The 23,664-nt window shown below is 49.4% G+C and overlaps 1 protein-coding gene across 10 annotated transcripts in view; it reads right to left on the bottom strand.

The window, feature by feature from the left end:
• Positions 1 to 23,664, bottom strand: part of AGAP1 (ArfGAP with GTPase domain, ankyrin repeat and PH domain 1) — a 529,933-nt gene that overhangs the window by 180,531 nt on the left and 325,738 nt on the right. For 9 of the 10 annotated variants that reach the window (XR_012016792.1, XM_072796783.1, XM_072796785.1 and 6 more), the window contains one exon: positions 3,727 to 3,895. Coding sequence is in view for 9 of the 10 variants with exons in the window: in XM_072796783.1 (XP_072652884.1) it covers positions 3,727 to 3,895 (169 nt within the window). In the remaining variant the exon portion in view is untranslated. Of the gene's footprint in view, positions 1 to 3,726; positions 3,896 to 6,710; positions 6,821 to 23,664 lie in introns of those variants that run through there. The other variant, XM_072796790.1, reaches the window with a different exon arrangement.

Below are 23,664 nucleotides of genomic sequence, written 5' to 3'. Positions count from 1 at the left end.
AATAACTGAGTGGCAACAGCCAAGAACAATGATAAAATGAGACAGTAATATCATTACCAGATATAAAGTGAATCATAGATCTAAGACACTGTGGTAAATTCATAATGGTAGTAACACAACGTGGAGACAGTAGGTCAACTGAATAGATTCTCAAGCCCAGCAACAGTGATTTTGATTAAATGAGTTAGTTGTACAATAAAGGTGACACACACAGTCATAGTAAACAATTCAACAGAGAAAGGACAATTAGTTACCTATTTGAAAAAGGAGTTTAATTAGATTTCCTACTGTGTATAATTGACCCAAACAAATTAAAGGTAGATTAAAGGCTAAGTATTTTTAAGAAAGAAACAACAATAAAATTGTAAGACTCAGAAATACGTATATATGAGCTGTGATCTGTTTTCAGGATTATTAAAGGCTTTCTAGTCACAGAATTAAAAGACTGATGATGTCATTATATGTATATATTCTTGGTCAAGTATTAAAAAGGGACAAACCTCCATATGTAAATAAGACCATAAAATTTAAAAAGAAAATAATAAACTGGGGAAATAACTGCAGAACACATTATAAAGTGTTTATATCTTTAACATATAAAGAGTTCTTACGTATCAATAAGAAAAAGACAAGCCTGGTACAAAAATGGGAAAAGACACATCTAAACAATTGCAATGTAAGAAATACCTGTGATCAATAAGCACGAGATGGTCGGTCTTAGTACTAACTGAGGAAATTCAAGTAAACAAAGCCTGAGATATTTTTATTGCTTGTCGGATTAGTACAGATTCCAAAAATGATAACAGCAATGCTAGCAAGTGTGTGGGGGTAAAACGGGTACTCACTTTAGAGATGGAAGGTTATTTGTATAACAACTTTTCTAGAAATCAATTTGGAAATGCATATCAAGAATCTTCTAAGTGCTTATATCCACTGAGTCGCTTTGCTTATGGACATTTATTCTAGGACAGTAACAAGTGTTATGCACAAGGATTTAGGAACATGCACGTATCACACCTATGTAAATGAGAGAGTTACTAGAAGGGAAGGCACAAAACAGTGACCTGGTCCAGTAACTGAGATAAAAAAAACAAGTAAAAAGGAAAAGCATAAAAAGAAACAATCTCCACATCGACTTGGGCCTCCAGAACAAAACAGCAGAATTGAAATGAGCTGAGAAAAAAAGACGCGGTTAAGTAGCACGTGAAATTCTTTGGCAAACAGTGCAAAATATAGCTAAAATAATACCTATTTTTAGGTAAAAGTCCACGACTTAAAGCAACATCAATTTACTTCAAGCTAAATTCACTGTGTTGGAACTCTTCCCGTGAGAGGGCACCCACGGACAAGGGAATGGGCGGCCACCCACCCCTGACGTCACCTGCACGCTGAGACAAGGGTGCCATGTCCCTGGCACTGTGCTCCTGAGGACGTCATACCCCCACTTCCACGTCCCTACTTGTGACCTTAAAGGGGGAAAATCAAGCAGGCTCCCGTTAAGAGGAATTAACTTGGCTGATGGTTGGAAGAATGTATTGTCATGAGCTGTGTGAGCATGGAATGGGATCCCGGCACGGCCCCAACTCTCCCATCCCCCCAATGCAAGGGCATTAAAGAGAAAGTAGTGGGTGCTGAGACACTCCTTCTCCTTAAGCCGAGGCCCAGGACATGAGCTGTCCCATGCACAGGATGAGGTTACACAGCATTTTCTATTTTCTGTTTACCAAACATTACATTTTCCTTAGGAAAACAAGGAGCAGCTCAGCAGCCAAGATTAAAAAACCCAAACAGCAAACATAACATGTCCAAAACTTCCTCATATCCCTGAGGCGCTTCTTCCCTCATCCTAGTACAGGGCAAATTCCCGTCCTTTTTTACACCCAGCACAGGCACTGCCCAAGCCCTGAGCCTGCCCTACCTCCGAGGGTAGAGCGGACACGTGGCCCGGCCCCTGGGCCTTCAGGCCCCCTGTGCACTCCCCTACCGTAGCCTGCTGTAGGGCACTGCATTTACTTGTCTGCTGTCTTTCCTCCCCACCAGAGGGTGAGATTCTCGAGAGTAGAGATGATGTCTTCATCTTCTGTGTCCCCAGAGCCCAGGACCATGCCTGGCATACATCAGAAATGCCACAAATGTTTGTTGACTTGAATAAATAAATAAATGGATGGATTTGACATGGTGGGTTAGAAGGGAAAGTGGAAAATAAGTTAGTTTTAAGGTGTCTCCCTTGTGTGTAGGTTCTGGAGATGAGGGACTCCATTCCACAGCATACACAGCTCCTGGCACAGAACAGGTGCTCAATAGATACTTCTTGAATAAATTAATAAATACAAAGTAATGAAGACATTAGCTTTTCATTCAATACAGAACTTCACCCCTAACCACCCCCCCTCCCGTCCCCGCCCCCGGGCCTTGGACACTCCTTTGCTCTCTTACCCCAGAGTTAGCACACCATCCTGAAAAGGGAGATTTCATGTATGCCTTAGAAGGAAGGTCAGCAGGTCCTAAGAGACCTTATCACCATTCAGGAATGAACTGATAGCTCCTGTAGCAGAAAGCCCAGTCTTCTTTTGATTTCTAACAACAGCTCATGTTTGCATCGTACTTTATGAGTTTCCGAAAACTTTTTTATGTGTTATCTTACCTGTCATCACATCTCTGTCACATACGCAGGCCAGGCAAGATGCACCTAATATGGCAGTAAAGCTTGGCTAAGTTGGTTGTTCAACGCCACTTGGAATCATGAAGTAGACCCCAACGGACCCCAGTTCTGGCCCCTTTCTACTACCCTGCTTTCACCAACCAGTGCCGCGTATGCCACAGGACTGTGGGGTCAGCACCATCCATCCCCCTTTAAAAGCACCTGACATCTCAGAAGGGAAAAATGCAGCATGTTTAAGAAGCAAAGACCTATGCCAGAAGGTACCACAGGACAGTAATTTATTTTGTGAAGACTGGATGTAGGTCAGAGAGAAGAAAGGGACTTTCTGCTGGAGATAACAAATCCGTGTGTTGAAGGGTGTTAGAAGGGGGACTCAGGCCTGTTCTCTGATAAGTAATCACTGGACGGTCAAAGCCAGAGGGCAACCATCTGCAAAGACTCCTTCACAAAAATGAACCGTGACATTTTGAGTGGCCTGCAATTGCACACAAATGCCAGGGATTTCAAAACACATCTAGGTTTGAGAAAGCATTTTCTCTGATCCTGAATTCCTGAATTAAAGAGCAAATTCTCTTTTCAAAACAGAGTAAAGAAAATTAAAGTCGTGTACAACATAAAACCAAGAGAATTTAAAGTTTAAGTCCACTGGTTTCGTTTAAATCTTGCTCCAAATAGCTCTTCCGGTTTTAAACACTTGGTCACTACAAATACGTGTTAATCCTTGACACTTTACAATTCATTTACGTAGTTTTAGAAGGCTCTTAAATCCTCAATCACATGTCAGACTCTCCTTCCTTCCGACTACACACCTCTGGGAAGACCTCATGGTCTGGTTTGTGCAATCGTGACTCAAAATGGCGCCACGTGCTGGCTGGTGGTCACGGAACCACAGGCGTAGGGGAAATGACCACCCACAGAAGAGACACCATTTCTAAACCTGAACGTACAATGTTAATGGCTCAAACCTCACTTCACCTCCAAGGCTCCGCACTGTCCTGCCGTGACCAGCGGCATCTACCGCTGCTGTCACACTGGATTCTTGCGCGCGTCTGCCGTGAGCTTACCTGAATTTGGTGAGATGTGTAAACTGCTCATGTCCTTGGACAGGCCGTTGGTTTTAGGGCTGGAGATGGGCGCGCAGGCTGACGTGGCTCGGGGTGGCCTCTTCCCTGGGACTTTCACAGTGGTTCTCAGAAGATCAATCTCTTTACCATGAACATTCTGCATGTAGTCCTGTTCAAAATGTTAAACATCCAAGAGAGATTAAAAAGGAGACCTCATACAATCTAGGACACAAGGTTCTATCAGACGCCACGAGTTGTAATCCTATGACCTTTCCACTGTGGCGAGCACTTTAAAAATAACGAGGTTTTGATCTGTCTAGTATGGTGGCATCATCATTACGCTGAAACCACAGCCTCCGTGTCCTGAACTAACCCAGACCCTGGAAATGCAAGGAGACGCAGAGAATGCTTCCATCGGGGGGGATGAGAAACCAGCTGGAGAAAATAAGTGTCCGTATGAAATCGTATTTTTTAAACTGCTGCTTATTACATAGCACACTAGGACCCCAGGCTCTTCCTCCAAGTTTCAGGTAAAATTCCAGGCAGTAGGAAACCGTTTTGTAACAACTGCTCTGTCTCAGCAGACGGCAACATCACCAGGCACCTAGAGGAGAATGAAGCTGTCTGGTGGGAGCTCAGGTGGAAACTAACTATAAGGTCAAGCATTTCACTAAGGATCAGGAAGTGCCCAAGGAGTTGGCGGTGTGGTATTGAGCAACCACGGAGCTCATGGAAGGATGTGTAGTAGCTGGATGCTGAAAAAGAAGACTTGGAGTGCTTGGTTCTCAAGCATCGTGTTTCTCTGAGTGGTTTACTAAACCCGGAAAAAGTGTCTTGCTGTTCTCCTCGTTCGGCGGTGAATGACTAGCAGGTGACAGGGAACCACAGGGAACCGCAGCCTAGGCTGACAGTGATGGTCTGTGTGGAGGTCACCTGACGTTTCCATGTGGAATAAAATTTCATCTAAGAGTTGGATGCTGAGCGGGAGAACAGAAGCCAGGGGGAGGGGCCTACTGCTGAATTAGGAATTACCAGGCCTCCAAATGCAATTTCTGGGCAAAGTGTCCCCTGTCTTCACAGACATGAAATCAACCTCGCACATCAAGAAAGGACGTATTCTCAAACTCTTGGATAAATAGCGTCTTCGGTGTTTTAAGAGTAAATGTGAAATGGAATAAACATAGTCCTTCCTCAGCAGAACCTTGACAGATTCCTTTTACAACATAGAAGGGAAAAGCCGATAAATGTGTAGTGAGCATAAGCCACTTAGTTCTTAGGCCACGTAATTCTAGAGCTGCCAAACGAACCAGCGTGTGAGCTGCAAGGGACCCGGGGAGGTTGGAAAAGGGAGGTGTTTGCTGGTGACTGCTAGCCAACAGTCCAGCGATGCAGAGAGAACCAGATAAGTTCTAGAAGCAGAGTGTGAGGGACAGAGGCCCCAGCCAGTCTGTGAGATGAGGAATGTCTGCCAGAGCGTGTCATGGAAGCCCGAGGGCGGGGGGGCAGACAGTGGCGGGGAGGCTGAGACGAGGATCCCAGTGGCTTCTGGGAAGCAGGCCATAGATGGTTTAATTGAGGGATGATGTTCACATTCTAACTGGTTGGTGGGGTTGAGAAGCAACTGTGGGCTCATCAAACAGCAGGACGACCGCTGACAGAAGCCAATCACACAGAAAAGGAAGCAGAAGCACAAGATTCCAACCCAGGAAAGGAACCCAAATGCGGGGCCTCAGCACAGAGAGTGCAAGAAGAGGTGTCTTCTCTCCGCCGTCTGCAGCAGGGAGGGCCAGCCCTGAGTCGAAAGCAGAGACCTCACCCCGCAACATAAGCACGTGCCAGGTGGAGGGCCATACGGGAGCCAACCCGGACCAGGAAAGAGGATGCAGGAATTCTCAGCAGAGGAGGAAGGGCTGGAAGAGGAACCAGAATGCGAGGGCATGGCCACGCTGGGAGACACGTTCTGACGGAGAAACGTGCAACTCGAGAAGGTTTAAAAAGCACCAGCCCAGGAGGAGAAGATGCTACAGGGTCTCTAGTGACTTCCTAAGGATAGAACTCAAATGGTCAATTCTTAGCAGAGAACAAATGCTCAAAAGGCCACACGGGGCTGGAGCCAGGAGGAATGTGAGACTGAAGACCACCGGAGAAAGGAGCCGGAGCTGCACCAAAGTGGGGCAGATACAGACCAGCTCTTCACTGGGGGTGGGGAGGCTGGGCCTCTGTCAGCAGTGGCTACACCATCCAGAGGACAGAGTGGCCTCCACGACTCTGCTGTCAGCCGCCGCAGCCGGGAGCGGAGGCCCCGATGCACCCTGATCCTGCAGGACAGGCTGGCTGGACTTCGCCTCAGCCATCTCAACAGACCCAAGCCTCCACAGTCAAGATGCTTGGGAAACTCCTCAAAATACAATCAACTGTGAAAGAACTATGGGTTTGAAAGGACGTGGCTGAAAGACACAGCAAGTTGTTACCATTAGATTAGGTTGAAGGCTAAGACGGACTGGAAAAGAAACAGGGAACCTCATGACTGAGCTCGGGGGTGTGGAGGATGGTGAACGAGAAGCAAAAAGGACAAAGGAAGGGATCCTTGGTCAGTGGAGGGCTGAGGGTCAAGGTCACTTAAAATAAACACAAAAAAGGTTGTTTTTAAACATCTTGAATTTACTTCCATTAATACCCACCAAACACAGGCCAAGCTAAGCTCCGACATCAAAGTTAAGGCTTGTTCGTAATGAATTCATGCTCGCATAGTTACTCTTTCAAAAATATCAACTTGCTATAACTTTCTTCTTTAATGCCAATTCTTAACAAATTAAAATACAATAACAGGAGTGTAATTGAGCATTTATTGCTTATGGGCTCTAAAATGAGGCTAATCAGATAGTGACTAAGCCCCAGCGTGGGATCTTTTAATAGGCATGTTTTAACATACAATAACCAGGATATTTTATTTAAAATTATTATAGAAATGTACCAAGTGTCTGCTCTTTGGATTTGAACGCGGCAAGGGAACACATTTATCTCTGGCTCAGCATGGGCCAGGGAATCTGTTTTCTCGCTTGAGTTGGGCGCCGACACTTCAGAGGAACTAGATCTAAAAAAAAGAACCAGGATATATAAACTCGGTGATTCTTGTAGTGCAAGTCCCTAAGATTCTTGCAGTCCTTACAAAATGCATTTCCTAATCCATAAAAGCCCTTCAACGTGATGCTTCAGAAACAGGTGGAATGCAAACATGCGCGAACATGCGGCTTCGAGTTTCTCCCCAGAGGGAAACGACACTGAGTTTCCTGTTTTTGAAAGAACCCAACCTTTCATCTCACCCCAGCTTGGCACTTGAGGAATTAAAGCTAGGACCACTAACCAATGACGCCTCCTCTGAAGTGGGACGTGCAGCCCTACGAGGTCTGAGGTAGGGACCCCGGACCTCGCTGGGTGCAGTTAAGACAGCAAGCTTGATTTTGATATGCAAATGGTGCAGATACTACCCTTCTCGTGTTCCTTGTAGAAAATGCTGATCGATGATAAAAGGGGAAAAAAACCCTTTAACAAGGCATGAGGGTAATTCAAAGCCAAGTACTTTTAAACAGCACTTAACAAGTCCCTGGGGCCCACTCAAGAGCCAGGCCCCCCAGAGGTGCCATCTCCTGCCCCTCAACAGCTTGAAAAAGTAGTAATTGCAAACCTATTTGCATTTTTCTTCTCAAGTTGTCCAGGCTCGCCGTGCGGATTATTTTTTCCAAGCAGGCGCTGGAGCAAAGGGACCCGTTGCTGAACGTGCGGATAGCTTGGTAACCGTGCGCCGCGTCCCCCTGCAACCCCATTCTTGCACCTTTGCCATCCCTTGTTTTTTACCTCTCGCTCCTAATTATGTTGCATCTATTGCCGTACACTTAATTAGCTGCATTAATGTGATTTCTTTTCACATAGTCAAGCAATTAAGAGCTATGATTGAGTTTCATTCAATTAGCCTCAACAAACATGCTAATTGACGTCCCAGATGCAAATGAGGTGCAATGAGAGAAACCTGCTAGCAATTGAGAGCCGTGTCAGAGACCCACAGCTTCCAGCTTGCTGACAGAAGCACGGCTTAAAGCGGCTCCCACCTTCTGGGGGGCTGCCTTCAGAGAGGGCCGTGGAGTCATTAGTGCCGCGGTGTATGGGATCTCTCCCGATACCGAGAATTAATTGATTTGCGGCTGCACAATCCTGTCCTCGAATCTCCCGGTTACGCGTGACCAGGACCTGGAGGTCATCAACTGGCTGGCGCCAGGCTCCGCGGGGAGAGTAAGGAAGCCCTCACCCGGATGCCACAGGAGGCTACTAACGCAGCCCAAGAGCGCTCCCCAAAAGTGCAGAGGGAAAGGTGTGTAGTCCTGTCTTGGCCGTCTCAGAGCCCTCTACGTGCGTGATGGCCTATGTGGTTCTCAGTAAATGGTGAGTTCATCTTAGTCAGCTCTGGGGCATCTGGCGCTTGGACTTAAGCTCAAAATACAGCAATCCATCAATAGTCCCTAAAAATACTCTTACTATATTGATTCTCACTGCCTCCCATCCCGACATTACCTTTGGCTGTCTGCTGAAAGATGGGTCTGCTTGATGTGTTCACGGGGGTACCGAAAGCAGTTAACAAGATCTTAAAGCCAACCCCAAATGCAGAAGCGGTATGACTGGCATCTCAGAATGAGAGCATCTGAATAAGACACGCGGCTTTGAGACTCTACTCTCTTCAAGTACAGATAATGCAATCAACGCTGCTCCGATTTTACCCATACTTTTTAAAAAGTATGGAGACTCGTTTTCATAATTAAATGATGCGGGGGGGAAAATCACAGGTTTTTGTTCCAATTAGGGTTTCCCAGTAAGTTCTGGCTTCTAATTGTACATAAATGCTTCGAAATTTACTATATTAACACATAAATGTATTTTGTCTAGGTTAGATCATCGTCAGGACAAGCTGATACTTGCCGTGGCCAGTATTTCAGATTTTTCCTCTTTGCATGACCTGCTTGGTAGTTCTCAATAGGGTCCCCGATGCCCTATCCAGGGGTTCACGGCTTCGGGGCTATTTTCAACACATCCCAAGATACTGTCTGCCTCCTTCAGTGTTGAAATTTGTTTTTATGGTGACGAAAGCTGCTGGCCAGAGCACGAACTCAGGAGTGGAACCCAATGGTACCAGCCCCTAACTGTCATTATCTACTGCCATGCTTTCTAAATTTAAAAAAAAAAAAAAAAAAAAAAAGGAATTTCACTGAGGAATGTTCTTGGGTGCCTGGGTTGCTGGGTTGATGAAAAGTCTGCCTCCAGCTCAGGTCATGATCTCAGGGTCCTTGGATCGAGTCCCGCATCAGTCTCCCTGCTCAGCGTGGAGCCTGCTTCTCCCTCTGCCTCTTCCTGCCCCCAGCTTGCGCACTCTCTCTCAAATAAGTAAATAAATGAAAAAAAAAAAAAAAAGGCAACTACTGATTCTTAACCATTTCAACCCTGAGTACATATGCATCTTTTAAATTTTCTAAGTAATGACATGACAAGCACATGTGGGTATCAGTGCCACACTCAGAAGCTGTCTGTCCTGCTGAAACATACTTCTGTGATTGTTTGAGTTGCAAGCTGAACTAGCCACATTTTTGTCAGGACACATTTTTACTCAAAAGAATGACTATGTCAGACATTAACTATGATTATTCAGTCTTGGGCCTTCGGCTGGTATTTTCTTGAAAATGAACAAAGTGAGCACTGCAGGAAGAACAGTGGACAGTATCTGTAGCTAGCGTATAATTTGAGCTTCCAGTGAGGATGAGAATCTTGGCAACTTGTATCTCTCCCCATGAGCCTGACACTTTCCAAATACTGATGCTCTTTCCTGACAAGATGGGCAGTGATATAAATGAAAGTAGCTTCTGGATATTCTATGATGAAAAGTGTCACCATTTGAAATGCAGCATGCCTCTGTTAAACAATATTTTTCAATTATTTACTTATGAGAGAGAGAGAGAGAGCGCACACATGTACACACAAACGAAGAGGGGCAGGGGGTAGGGAGAAAGAGAGAATCTCAAGCAGACTCCTTGCTGAGTGCAGAGCCCAATGCAGGGCTCTGGATCTCAGGACCCTGAAATCAAGACGAGTTGAAATCAAGAGTCGGACACTTAACTGAATGAGCCACCTTGGGGTCCCTAAGCAGTATTTTTGAAATGAGCTATGTGTGGTGTCACATGGAAGGATGAAAGGTCATTTAACCTGCAAGATGGTTCAATGGATTTTCACTGAGCAGAGAAGGAAATATTTAGTGATACTGTTTCAGGTTCCATGCTGCATTTTTAATTTATAATAAACTGTCACGTGTTGCGTCTTGATGTAGCGTCCTAAAACAACATCCACAGTAAATCTAATGGCTCTTAAAATACTCCTCCCTCTTCAAGCTAAATACCTATATAAGGTGAGGTTCTCTTTAATAAAAACAATGTATTGCAGCAGAATGAAGGCAGATGGCAGGTATGACAATCCGGCTCTCTTTTATTAGCCAGATATCAATGAGCTTTGGAGAAACAGTTAACACAATCCTACTCTTCTCAACATTTCCTTTCGTTGTGCAAAATGCATTTTTCCTAAAAATGTTATTTATGTAATAATATTCCCTAAGGGTGGTTTATCACGCTTTTAAATAAATTATATGATTTTTCTTAGTTTTGATTTCTAACATGGTATCAATTAGATAAAACCCACAGATGGGGTGACTGGCTGGCTCAGTTGGAGGAGTGTGCGACTCTGAATCTCGTGGTTGGGAGTTTGAGCCCTATGTTGGGTATAAAGATTACTTAAAAAAAAAAAAAAAAAACTTAAGAAGAAAAAAAAAAAAGATATAACCCATGGAAACAAAAACCCTTTGGATTCCTCGGTAATTTTTAGAAGGTAAAGGAGTCCTAAGGCCAAAAGGCTCAAGAACCACTTGTCCAGTTGAATGTTCACAAAATGGCCAGGGGCTACGAGTGCACGTGGACTTTACACATGCAGCTGGGGGAAGGCAGCAAGGGCCTGGTCTATGCAGAGAGAGTAGAGATGCCCTTCAGATTTGTTTGTCTTTTCCTGGAGGAAAGGTTTGACTCATTCTCCTGATTTTCACTATATTTCATGAATGTCCAGGTTCAAAGAGGGACAGTAGTTTGTATAAGTTCTATTTTTAAAAAATCCTTACTTCTGGGCTCAGGGGGAAAAAAAAGTATGTAAGAGAAGCCATTGTTAGATGCACTGCTATTCCCAACTCCATTTAATACTATTTTCAAAGGAAACTAATCTATAAAGAACACATAATACCGTCCATTCAAAGAGACTAAGCAACTGTTCGAGTCGAACATTTCTGAATAATAAACAATAGGCTCATCTGCAGTGCCAGGCACAGAGGAAACCGACACCCTAAAAATACTATGAAAATATCGTAAAACTAGGAGAATCTTCTGGCCATGTCCTTTCAGATCACATAACTCAAAAGAAGACAATCTCTCCTTCTCTCCAAAGGACCAGTCACAATAGCGAGGTAGGAGGCAGCTTCAAAGTAGAAAACCCTAGGAGAAATGATTTTTGTTTCCCCAGACAGCCAACAGAATTCCAGGGTTTCGCTTTCGGAGTCGCCTTTGTAAAGACCGCTCAACCAACGCTCAACGTGACGTGCGGCCACTGCAGGAAGAAGGTAACCCAGCAAGGTGGACGTCTACTGGTGGCCGTGACAAATGCAACAGCAAACCCAACAGTTATGACAGGTGGTTCCTCGGTGACCAGAGACATTACAGGGCCCGGTGACCACGTGAGGCCTGGCAGGGCGGCGGGCTGGGCAAGGATCACGGGGAGGGGGGCATTGGGGTGACGCGCGTCACGCACCGTGGAGGGCTCCGACACGCGGTCACGGCCGACCTCTGCGGCGGCGGAGCACCCACCACGTGAGGGCTGAAGTCCAACGTCAGCCCTGGGGAATAGGTTATTATAATATAAATCAAAACAGCAGAAAACTCCAAATTGAATTATGAATATACTTTTTGCTTCCCGATTGTCTCGGTCTTGACTGACCTAGTATATTGAGCTTTACACTGCAAGAAAGATTTTCCTCATTTTCGGTTAAATTGAATATTACCCAGTTGTAACCCATGCGTGCCCAAACCCAGCCCGCACGAAATGAATGCGTCGGGGATGAAAATGGCTTCCTGTCCTCGCGGTCACCGAAGGCCTCTCCCGAGGGCAAGCCTGAGTGAGATTTCACCGCGCTGAACTCCGAGGGGCCGGCCCCGCGCCTCGGCTATGTGAGTACTTTAATAAATAATTACAGCTTGAAACAACTGGACCAGCAGCCGGATCTGGGAAGTTCTGAGCGAGACAGGAACGCTCGTCATAGTGATATTAGATCTGAAGCTCTTTAAAACTCCAGACTTCTTGGGATGAATCTGCTAGAACAGAGCTCTTAAAGAAGCGGATTTTAAGACAGAAGAGCACACAGTCTGTCCTGGGGGGTGGGGGGTGGTGGAGGCACTACTGATCGTCATCCCTGGCCTTCCACCATTTGACCCCGTGCAGGACAGCAATCTCCCACATCCATGGTCACCGACCACAATGCTGGAGGACGCGCCGTCACACCTGTCTAGTTTCTTCTGCTGCCTTGCTTTTATAGGACTTACTCTGTTTCCCTGATGTTACAGCAGCCGAGGTGGCTTGCGGTGCTTTGATCAGATTCATTTCTCACAAAGAGCAGTCAATTAACGTTCTGATTTCCTTCCTTCGTTTGGAAGTCTGCAGAGGACAAAGTCGCTTCCTTGTGGCCAGAGTTACGGCCGTGGGGACCCTGCCCGGGACCCTACCTCTGGGATTCAGCAGCTGTGTGCTTGGGGCCTGCTGCTTGGTCCCCGTTTCCACGTCTTTAAAGCCAGGAAGATGAGCAGTTCCCGCCTCCTGGGACCATCTGAGGATGCTCGGAGATCATGTGCGAACTGTGTACGAGGGAGCCAAAGCCCTCCACAAACGACAGCTCTTTCTACTGCTGTCCAGTGAAAATCCTGAATCTCTGCCCCCTGATTCTGTGTGGGCATTTCCTGAGCTAAACATGTTCCCACCCGACAGGATAAGCCATGAAGGGTGACCTGCAAAGCGACTTTTCACTTCCCAGCACAGGAAAAAAGAAATCGTGTCCTCTTGAAAACGTGTGACATGTTCTACTTTTAATTTTTCTCCCTCTCCTCTTTCCATCCTTCTTTTTTCTTTTTTTTTTTTTTTTTTTTTTGGTTGGGGAGGCAAGTACACAGTAGTCAGACATTTTTATTGCAAAATGCCGTCTGGAAAAGATGCAAAACAAAATTGCTAAAATGCAAGGGAGAAAAATACGGGGGAAAAACAAAAGGCCCCCTTCCCTTTGCTTATTGAGTTCAAAGGCATAACATGCAGCACCCTGCAGCAAATGGGAAGCCACACTAATTTTAAAGCCATAAAACGCTATCAAGTGCCCTGCGGGGCAGGACTACACTGAAGCTAGTGGCACCTAAATAAGACATGGTTCATTTACTCCGCAGCTTAGCCTAATGTAATCATCAGCGGATTTTCGCCTAGAGTTGTAACAGGCAAAGAGCCGATGCAGCAGAGGTGGCACTCCCAGCCATCGAGGGGGCCGCCGCTAGATTGCTGTTGATTAGAAAATTTTTCAGTTTTGACAAGCACTTAATGAACATAAATCGCACCTTGATTGGTTTCCATTTGGGGCCACGGGCCCACCTGAGAAGAGGCAGGGCCTCCACCTCCACCTCCTTCTTCCTTGCAAGACCTTCGCAACAAGCCAGCAATTGGGTTATGAGCCACAGAAGAAAATGTTTATAAAATATAATAATGGAATTCAATTTCTTGGTGGAAGCGAAAGGGTATTTCCTCACGACCCCCCACGTCCATCCTCTCCCGCGGAGAGCTCTCAGTAGGGACTAAGGTCAGGGGAGAAAACCAATGGTCTTAATTTATTTACTTTTTTGCAAGAATTCTGGCTACAGTTAGGAACACTAAAAAAAAGGACAAAAAATTGACAACAAAACGAGATGGACTGGGTGTTGTGTACCGATGAGACAATGTCCCGTCGACTCCACTAGAAGCTTTTGAGACTCAAACCCACAAGCTATGCGGTCAAATCTGCATATTTACAGAAACACGTATATACACGTGTAGTATTTGTTTTTAATTAGAAAAGAAGGCAGAAGGTTTTTTTTTTTTTCAGTGTAGAAAAAAATAAGTTAGGATCTGGGATATTTGGTGGTTTGATATTTTAAACAAAATATGAAGACTTTTCTTGGCCTGGTCATGCCCTACTTATGCACAATCTGTGATTGACATGAAGACAGCTTGTACCACAGTGAGCAGGCGTTTGGCTGTTTTATTTGAAAATCCAAACACTTTACAAACCCTGAGAGCTCTATAAAATAAACAAGAAATTCCTTAGGCAGAAATAAGTCTTTGATAAAGAATCTAACTTTTTTTGTGTATGCACAAAAGGTCTGAGTTTTTCGGTAGTCATTCTTTCTAACCAAAGTTGTAGATATTCCCTGAAAATATTTATACTACCTTGGAGGGATCCTTCCATGGGTCTGACAGCGTTGATAGGCGGAGAAATCATTCATCACAATGTCTGAGACTGGGTGAATGCCCGGAACAGCTCCCAGGTCCCCTGAAGCAGAGGCAGGGCAGCCCAGGGCACCAGGGCCGGGTGGGTTCCTCCGTCATTCTCTCTATTCAGGACTGGGCCCAGAAAATTCCCCAGTGGGCCCTGGTTAAGACTGGACATCTCTGAAATTCAGCGTTTCTCTCTGCTTCTCGCATGTTGTAGTTTGGACAATAAAACCCGATGCTTGGAAGAGGCATCAGCACACCCAGGTTCAACACAGCAGCATTATTGAGGAAGCGATCCAAATGCCCATCCGCAGAGGAATGGATAAACAAAATGTGGTACAGACCCAGAAAAGATCATTGTTCAGCCTTAAAAAGGGAGGAAACCCTGTACTGTGCTCTAACATGGATGGCCCGACCTCAAGGATATTATGTTTAGTGATATAAGTCGGTAACAAAAAGACAAATCCTCTATGACTCCACTCAAGTGAGGAACTCAGAGCAGGCAAATTCAGAGACAGAAGGTAGAACGGTGGTTGTCAGGGGTTGTGGGGAAGGGGATGGGGCTTAGTGTTTAATAGGGATAGTCTCGGCTTTGCAGGATGGACCGTTTCTGGAGATTGGGGGCACGATGCTGAGGATACGCTTCACACCACTGAACTGCACACTCAGAAACGGTTAAGATGGTTAACTTTTATGTTGTATGTATTTTACCACAATTAAAAAGACAAAACAAAAACCTTGAGCTCCTTTCCCACCTTGAAGACCTTTTTTCCATCTTTTCTCAAGTGGAGCCTGGATAGGACTGTGACATATTTTCGTGGCTTAAAAGCATCGGGAGCTGGCTTCCTCTGCTTAGGATTTCGGGAACTGCAGGCCTGTAGGTGTGAGGACAGCCCGAGTGTGTGGCCCATCGAGCCTCACTCTTTGACAAGACAGCGCCGATGTGGAGGAAATGCAGCTGACAGGACCCCAGGGGTCTCTGTGCCAAGGGCTCCCAGGCTTGGGAGAAGGAGGCCACCGGATGAGCAGAGAGAACAGAGACGACTGACATAGCAAGGGGAAGGCACACGGGCAGGTGCACCCCAACAGGCCTGGCTGAGGAGTGTCCCTCAAGACTGCACGGAAGGATGAGCAGAAGTCAGTCTGGCGAGGAGAACAGGGGAGGACAGCTACATGTTGGGGCCCGGAGGCCAGAGGACAAGGCAGGTGCAAGCCACTGGAAGGAAAGTCCAGAGGTGGGGGGAGGAAGGGGGGTCAGAGCCAGTGCACAGGGAGGCTGCAGGCGAGGCCTGGGGGTCCCACGGAGGCGTAAGGCCCCCCTCCTCAGCACAGCGGGGAGCCTCTCCATCATCGACACATTTAAAATAATCAAGTGGCAGCAAGTAACTAACATGACGAAAAGTACACGGCGAAGTGAAAGGATCACAGGGAGAGCTGCCCCTCTCTGCACAGCGGACAGCGGCCGAGTTCTGGAAAACCTGGTGGGCAGGGCGCCGCACCCGCAGGCCGGAGAAGACGTGCGGCCTCGAGCCCAGGAGAGGCGGGGTTTTGGGGAATCCACCTCCGTCGGTGGGACTGCGGAGGTCCTGGGGATGAGCTCCCGGGGAGGACGGAAGGCGGGGACCAACACCCCGACCTGGTCACTGCGGTGCCGGAAATCACGAATGAGTGCGGGTTCCCACGGCGCATCAGAAGCAATCGGCCTAGGACGCCGATGGGACAGCTCAGAGATGAAGGCAGGAAGGAGCTGTAAGATGGGCGGAGGTAAGGATGTGCCGAGGCCGCGGAGATCCACCTCACGGGACTTCCCGCCGTAAGACAAGTTAGGTGAAGTTCTGTGCGTGTGCACCTAGGCCTCTGTTCTTCTATCGTGACGTAGGTGCGTGTCCTTACTTTACTCGTGTCAACTGCCTGTTGCCAGCTGCCCGAAAGCCCCTCTTGGAACGAGGCAGAGCGTCAAGCGCAATCTGAAGCAAACAAAATCCCTGCACGGAGCCTGTGGAGGGGCTGCTCCCACCGTGGGCCTGCAAGGCCAGGCGTGCCCGCGGACCCACGCTGCTGGGATAACTGGACAGCGATTACTGCGATTACTGCTGCGGCAGGCAGAGAACGCTGGCAGACCCGGGGCACAGCTTCTCCCCCAACCTCAACAAGGCCCCACGGACCCCACCCCCAGGGCGCACCCCGTCAGTCCCCATCACAACTAACCGGGGGTTTTCTGTTTCCCCCGGGCTGGCGCCGGCCACTCTAGAAACTCCCACTGCTTACAAACCCGTTCCCCTTCTCCTTAAACAGGTGGTCAGACTAGAAGAGCGGGGTTCACTTGTGGCCAGAGTTCCAGATCTCTGCTCCTCAGGATCCAGTTTCCTAACCGGCGTTCACATGGATTCTATGAGGACGTCAGCAGTGTTTTAAGGTTTTATGGCCTTTGTAGAACACTGTTCTCCCCACCTGACGTAAGCTCATCTACACTCAGGGAGGTCTAGTCGTGCACCACGGTTCATTTTCTCCACTGCGTTTTCAAAGGAGAGCCAGGACCGTCACCCGTGAGGATCCCAGCCCAGGCAGCGGAGGGGCAAAGACACTGCACAAGTCGTGGGACTTGAGTCCGTGTGACACACAAGTAGCGGCCTGTGTGTCTAGCACACTCTAGCCCCAGGCCAACGTGGGATCAGGGCACGGTCCCTGTCCTCTGCTGGACTATGCTGGACGGGGCCGTACAGACTGGAAGGCAGCAGGAGAACAGGTGGCCTGCATGCAACCAGGGAGGACCTCTCGTGGAGGGAGGCCAGGAAGGGCCGCCCGCACGATGGGCAGCAGAGTGGACGTAGAAGAAGCCAGGCTGGGAAAGGACACCCAGGCCAGAGGAGGGCAGCCGGCAGCAGCACTGCGGCTTATGAAGGGGAAGCAAGACCAAATAACTGTTCATCACAAAATTCATTACGCTTCCTGCAGAGCGTGTCACACAGCACGCATGTGACATCGTTCTTCCCAGTTGGGGCGGGGGGTGGGGGGAAGATCTCAGGGCTGTGGCTCATTCCATGACTCAAAGGTTCTACATCTAGAAATCTGGGCTTCAAATCTACCTGCGCCGTCATCTAGACTCAAGCTAGTGTGACTTCGGCAATGTCTTGGGGGAACCAATGCAGTTTCTCTCTGGGAAGAGGACTCCATGTTCTCCACCTCAAGCCATGACGTCCACCTCAGCAGGTGTGCGAAGCTCGCTGAAGGGACGGATCACAGATTCGCAGTGGATCGTCAAGTAAAATGCCCTTATTTTCCACGAGGGTTGTATTTTTATTTTTTAAAAGATTTTATTTATTTATTTATGAGAGAGACAAAGAGAGGCAGAGACACAGGCAGAGGGAGAAGCAGGCTCCATGCAGGGAGCCCGACGCAGGACTCGATCCCGGGGTCTCCAGGATCACGCCCTGGGCCGAAGGCGGCGCTAAACTGCTGAGCCCCCTGGGCTGCCCAAGGGTTGTGTGTATTTTAAATGATGACTGCTAGTGGGTACAGGCCACAGTGCTTCTCACTACCTAAGTATCTTCCTTTCTTCCCGTGTGTTATTTCTTTTGAGAAAGAGACCCACTCAGGAATTCATCCCAGATCTTTTTGTCATTCTTGCATCCGTAATGAAGGGGATTTTCTGTCTGATTCTGAACCTGAAAATTTACTGAAATCAGCATTCGGATGTGACAATTCAGAGTCCAACTTTGACTCTACCAACGTGGAAAAAAACAAAACAAAACACAATAACCGAACAAGCGTCAACAGCACAGAGAAGCAGAGGCGCTGTGTGGCAGGGGCGTCTCGGCCACTTGGGGAGGCCTGGAGCCACCTGGGGAGGTGGATGCTGCGCGAAGGAAAGTCCAGCTCTGTACGTCAGGGAGAAAGGACAGAACCATGGCTCCTTCCACCCGGGGCCACATGCAGAATGGGAACGAAATCCCAGGAGGAGGTTTTCCCGCCCGCGTCAGCCAGGTGGGACTTGCCGGCCGCCCACATCCTCAGGAGGAAGGTCAGCCTTCCTGGGCGGGGCCCCTTGAAGTCCTTGGCCCGACCGCGTGGCCAGGAGCTCACGCTCAGGAATCCGGCGCACACACCTGTCAGCCGTGCCCTCGACGGTGCTCTCCCGACACGGAAGATGAATAGGTGGCGATGCTGGACTGTGAAGCCCCCAGGTCGGAGCTCTTTCTCATTATCCCCTCCATTTTTCTATCAAGGTGCTCCCCGAGGCTCAGATTTAAAAGTCCACAGAACAGGCTGCCCTTTGCCCATCCCGACTGTGATCCAGCGAAGTGTCATAAACAAGACAGTCATACCTACCTCCCCCCAAGAAAGTGAGGCAGGGAGGGCTTTTGAAAGATCTTACAGACATAAAGGTCCTCAGAGAAGCAAAAACCCAGGCTGCAGAGCGGCTTCAGAAGTCGGCCTCGCATACTCGAGTCTTGCTGGTTTAGGGCTGTGTTTGCAGAACACCAGGTGGAGACGGGGGGCGGGGGGGGGGGTCGGGGGGGGGGAGCCAAGTGGGCCAGCCCTGGAGGGAGGGTGACCACGCTGTCCTGCTGCTGCTCCAGGATCTCTTCCAAGGCTCTTCACAGGCCTCCCCTGGCGTTAGCACTGACGGGCCTGTGTCCTGGGCGGACCACTGGGCCAGCCCACCTGAGCGGTGACAAACCCAAAGCAGCTTCGTTATTTTGGCCGAGCCTGCCACCTGGGATCAAAACTGGGGGTTATGGGTTTAACTTAATTAAAACAGCGTCTGGAGAAAGAGGCATCAAGTGAACCGTGTGTCCCGGGCCCCGGGCTTCACCTTCCCGTGTGACCCAACGATCCTGCCCAGCAGCTCCAACCCTGGGGTGGGCTTCTCCTTAGGGCCCAACGGACTCCATCAGCTCGTCTGCTGAGGTGCCAGTAATGCCTCTGGCGCGACCTCCAAACACACGGTCGTCAAACTTCCCACCCAAAGGACTCTTTCCCCAGATTTCCCGAGTGGACAGCGTCCAGCTCGTTTCTCAGGGTCCGCCGTAAGAGGCCCGCCCGGCAGCAGCGCTGAAGAGCACAGACGTGTGCTCTGAAGCACAGGCAAGTTCCCGCTCGTGTGTAGAAGGCGGGATGGCCCAGGCCCAGTGCACAGCAGCTGCTGCCACGCTCGGGCACAGGGCCAAGGTGTGACACGTGTGCGTCCTCTCACCCAGAGCCTGGCCGAGGCACCCCCCGTCCTGAGAACCGCAAGGGCTGAGACTCACCACCACTTCCACCTCCTATGCCCCATGTCCTGGTCCTCCCCACAGAGGGGGCCTGGCAATGCTTGACGGGATGCACAGTGAGCAAACCTGGGGTGGGAGGTACCAGCACGATCAATGTTCAGGAAGCCGCCTCGGTCTGGGGTAGGCTGGTCCACCTTTCTCCTACTTCCTCCTGGTTTCCAGAGAGACCGTCACGTCCTACGATGGGGCCACGCACAGGCATCCCGGCTTACAGACCGAGGTTCTCTCCTCCGTGAGAACAATGTGCAAGGTTTCCAACAGCAGGAAACACGGACGGCTGGGGTGAAAGGCTTCCTTCCAGAACGTGTCTCTGTCACGTGGGGAAAACCTGCCCTAAACAGATGACGGGCGAGGCCCAGCTGTATGTCACAGCCTCTGAAGGGGGGGGCTGGTCTCCTAACTACTCTGTGCCAGGCCTGCACTTGGGGCTCACGATGAACAGACACTTCTGGGGATGATGCCACCAAACCAGGAAGAATGAAGCCTTGGAAGAAGATGGGGCTGGGAAAGGATGGGAAGGAAAGAAGAGGAATCCGAAGGAATGGGACCCGCAGTAAGTGACACTCCGGGGCCACCACCCAGTGAGGTCCCTGACAGATGACCTGCCGCCTGGAGAATCATGTCTGAGCTCTGAGAGACGGGCAGTCCTCTGAGAACAGCTTCGGGGAGCTTCCCCGGGAGCCGACCCACTCCGAGCACACGGCGAGCTGGCCGGCCTCACGCCAACCCCACAGGGCGCTGCAGGGCCCGGTCCCCGTGCCGCTCACGCCTGCTTCCAAAGCCACAGTTTCAAAGTGCACGTCACTCGGCTGGGAGGCCGCAGGCCCGGCCCGCAGCTGGGACCTCATGCCGATGGTCTGTCCTGTCAGGAGGCTGGGGGTGTTTGCTCTCACATCACAGCATTGGCTCGGTATTGAAACTTGGGGTTCGTCTCTGCAGGATGACCTTTTCCATAAACATGGCCACAGACACCTGTGTAATGAGACTGTCCCAGGTTCTTGAAGGATGGCAACTCCCCTCTTCTGGGAGATCTTCTTTAGGCGCATTCAATGAAGACATTTAAGCTTCCAAGACTTTTTTTTTTTTTTTTTTTGGTGGCAAATTTAGGAAATGGTCAGTCTCCTGCTTCCACGGTGTCCAGAGTGAGCTAAAGCCAGAGCCGGCTGCTGCTCCAGGATCTTTTCCAAGCAAAGCTCTGAGGAGATCGGCACTGCCCAGCTCCTGCAGCAGCCAAGGCATCGTCCGGCGAGTTAGGAAGCGAGAAGCCTGCGGGGACAGTGCACGCTCTACCTGCCCCAGGAAACTCCTGCCCTGGCCTGTCTGTCTGTCTGTCCAGGAGCGCTGGGGGGCTCGGCTGGGACTCTAATTTGGCCAGTGAACACCGAGTCCTGTGGGGGGAGGTGATGCCCTGCTAGGGGCCGATACTCCAAGGCAAGCTGAACCTTGTACGAGACGATGAAGCGCCCTCACCGTGCCGGCCTATTTCCCTCTGAACCTGATTCGATCCCTCACTCGGCCCCAGGTGCAAGAACCCCACCAGCTCCTTGGGTTCACCACGATCACCATGTTGAAGGTGGCTGGTGGTGGAGTCTGGGTCCAGCCCGAGGCGGGCCGTGAGCAGCACGCACGTGCGCGAGGAATACGTGTCTGTGCTGGGGAAGAGAGCCGCAGGGCAGCATGTTGGTTTTCAAGGAGCTGCCGCGTGGCCCTGCACGGTACCTATTGGAATCGTACGTGGTTCGTGCATCCTCTAGCCCAGGGCTCTCAAGCCCCCACCGCTCACCCCAATATGGAAGCATTACCGTAGCAGACTCCCATCCTCAGAAAAGCATGCCAAGCTCCTTTTGGGTAAAACACTTAATCTTTGTAGAAAACTCTATTTACAGATATCAGATTACTTAGCCAGACTCTTTCCCTTTGCTCCCTGGAGAGACCTGGGCTGTGGGCTACGCTATTTTGGATCCGTGCAGATGACAACAGAGTGACACTCCCCACTTATGAAACCCAAAGCCACCAACCCGGGCAGATTTCCCCCGTCTTTAACCCCTCACAGCAAATGTACCTGCGTAGGCTTCCAGCCATAACACAGCCCGGAGATTCCCAGGAAGTGGGGTGTCGCTGCGCGATCAGTGTAACTGGTATCATTGGGTTCGGTCACCTTTTAAAAGTTCCTAGACTAACACAATTGGGACGGTCTTCATGGCGGAGAATTTTAAGACTTGAATTTGCAACACATCTGCATGCTCCCAAATGTGTCACGAGAAAAAGTCCCGGGCATCCCTTTCATGTGTCTTCCCATTCTGAGCCAAAGACTGCCAGACAAACTCCGCGGTTAGGGGGCTGGAGCTCTCGGACAGCTCGGAAGAGGACGCGTACCTGCAACTCACTTCCTCTCCAAACTTCCATCCGAAGCTTGGTTGTGAAAATAGAGTCAAAGGAGGATTACGGGGAAGGCCATGCCATCTCTCCGTGCTCCAGTAATTAAAATCCACCCCCAGACTGCACTACTCCCTTAGGGAGGAGAGTACCTGCACTTGTAATTTCAGTTCCCAGGAGACAAGCATTAACTGAATTGCACTTTAAAATGATATTGGCTCTTGCTTGTCCTATAATTATAGCAAAGCCCTGCTTTTCCGGGCTCTGACAACACCCGTGCACGTGTACACATGTGTGTCCACGTAAAGGAATAGGCGAGCGTTGAGGGGCATCACAAGAAGCAGCTCATGTGGGAGAATTTTCAAATAATTGATTGTGATTATATTAATTGAAGGGTTGGAATGGGAAGGGAGTAGGGATTATCCCTCCTACAGGAACTTTCTGGGACATACTGCTGTCACAAGCTTTTTCCCTTGGCAAGGAGAAGCAAACGTCCCTCTGATCAAGCCTGGGCTTAGCAGGCAAGTGTAAGGTAGCTTGGAAGGCTCATCGGTCAGACCTTGCTTTGTCTGGTCAGTGAGTCCTAGCAAGAATATTTTGATTACGCTTCTCTCTCTAAATAGCACAGAGTGACCGGGTCAATCATCAGACCTGTGCTCTCTGACATGAGCCAGCGAGAGGGCAGCTGACGGGGCGGCGCTGGGGAGAGAACCCAGTGAGGACCCGGCCCTGCTCTGGTGCTCCGGCGGAGGCTGACGGGGCTGCACGTGGCGTGGGAGCGGTCACAGGCAGGCCTCCTGGGACTGGCATTAAGTCTCTGTTGTGGAGGCCACCTGGAGAAGCAACCTGACTCTATTCCCAAATCAGCCAAATTAAACCAAACACAAAGGAATTCGCCTGGTACCGTGAAGATTTCCATCTCAGAAGTCTACCTGGGGGTAAGGCATGGGAGGCGTTCCCGTCAACATCAGACACAAGTCAGGGGGGGATCCCTGGGTGGCTCGGTGGTTTAGCACCTGCCTTTGGCCCGGGCGTGATACTGGAGTCCCGGGATCGAGTCCCACATCTGGCTCCCTGCATGGAGCCTGCTTCTCCCTCTGCCTGTGTCTCTGCCTCTCTCTCTCTCTCTCTCTCTCTGTCTCTCATGAATAAATAAATAAAATAAAAAAAAAAAAAAGTCAGGGAGGCCTAATGAAACACCTGCCTCCTAACATGGTTCTGAAGGCTAAAGCCACTGCTGCAGGACACGCAGAAGAAGGGATATTCACCCCAGGAAGCAAATTAGACAGTAAGCATACCACTTGTTACCTGTAATTCTAGAAAACGATAAATACACTAGGACACTGATGAATTACCTAAGACATTAAAAAAAAAAATCGAAGAATTTATTTGCCAAACGTTCATTCTGGAGACATTATTAAACCGATTAGGGCACATCCACGCTAATGTCCATGACTGGGATGTAACCGTTAGCAATGGTGGCACACAGGCCTATCTGCTGACACGGGGAAGGCGCGTGCGATCTGTCAGTGTCCAGGGAAGGGGGCGCGGGCGGTGCACAGGGGCGCGGCGTGGTCCTGGAGGATAAAGCACTGACGCACAGCGAGCGGCCTGGAGCGCACACCCCGAAACGCTAGCCGTCGTGTTCCCCGGGGGGAGGGGG

This window comes from Canis lupus, chromosome 24 (assembly GCF_048164855.1).
Source record: "Canis lupus baileyi chromosome 24, mCanLup2.hap1, whole genome shotgun sequence".
NCBI classification, from domain to species: Eukaryota; Metazoa; Chordata; class Mammalia; order Carnivora; family Canidae; genus Canis; species Canis lupus.
This window is presented reverse-complemented; position numbering and strand designations above follow the sequence as displayed.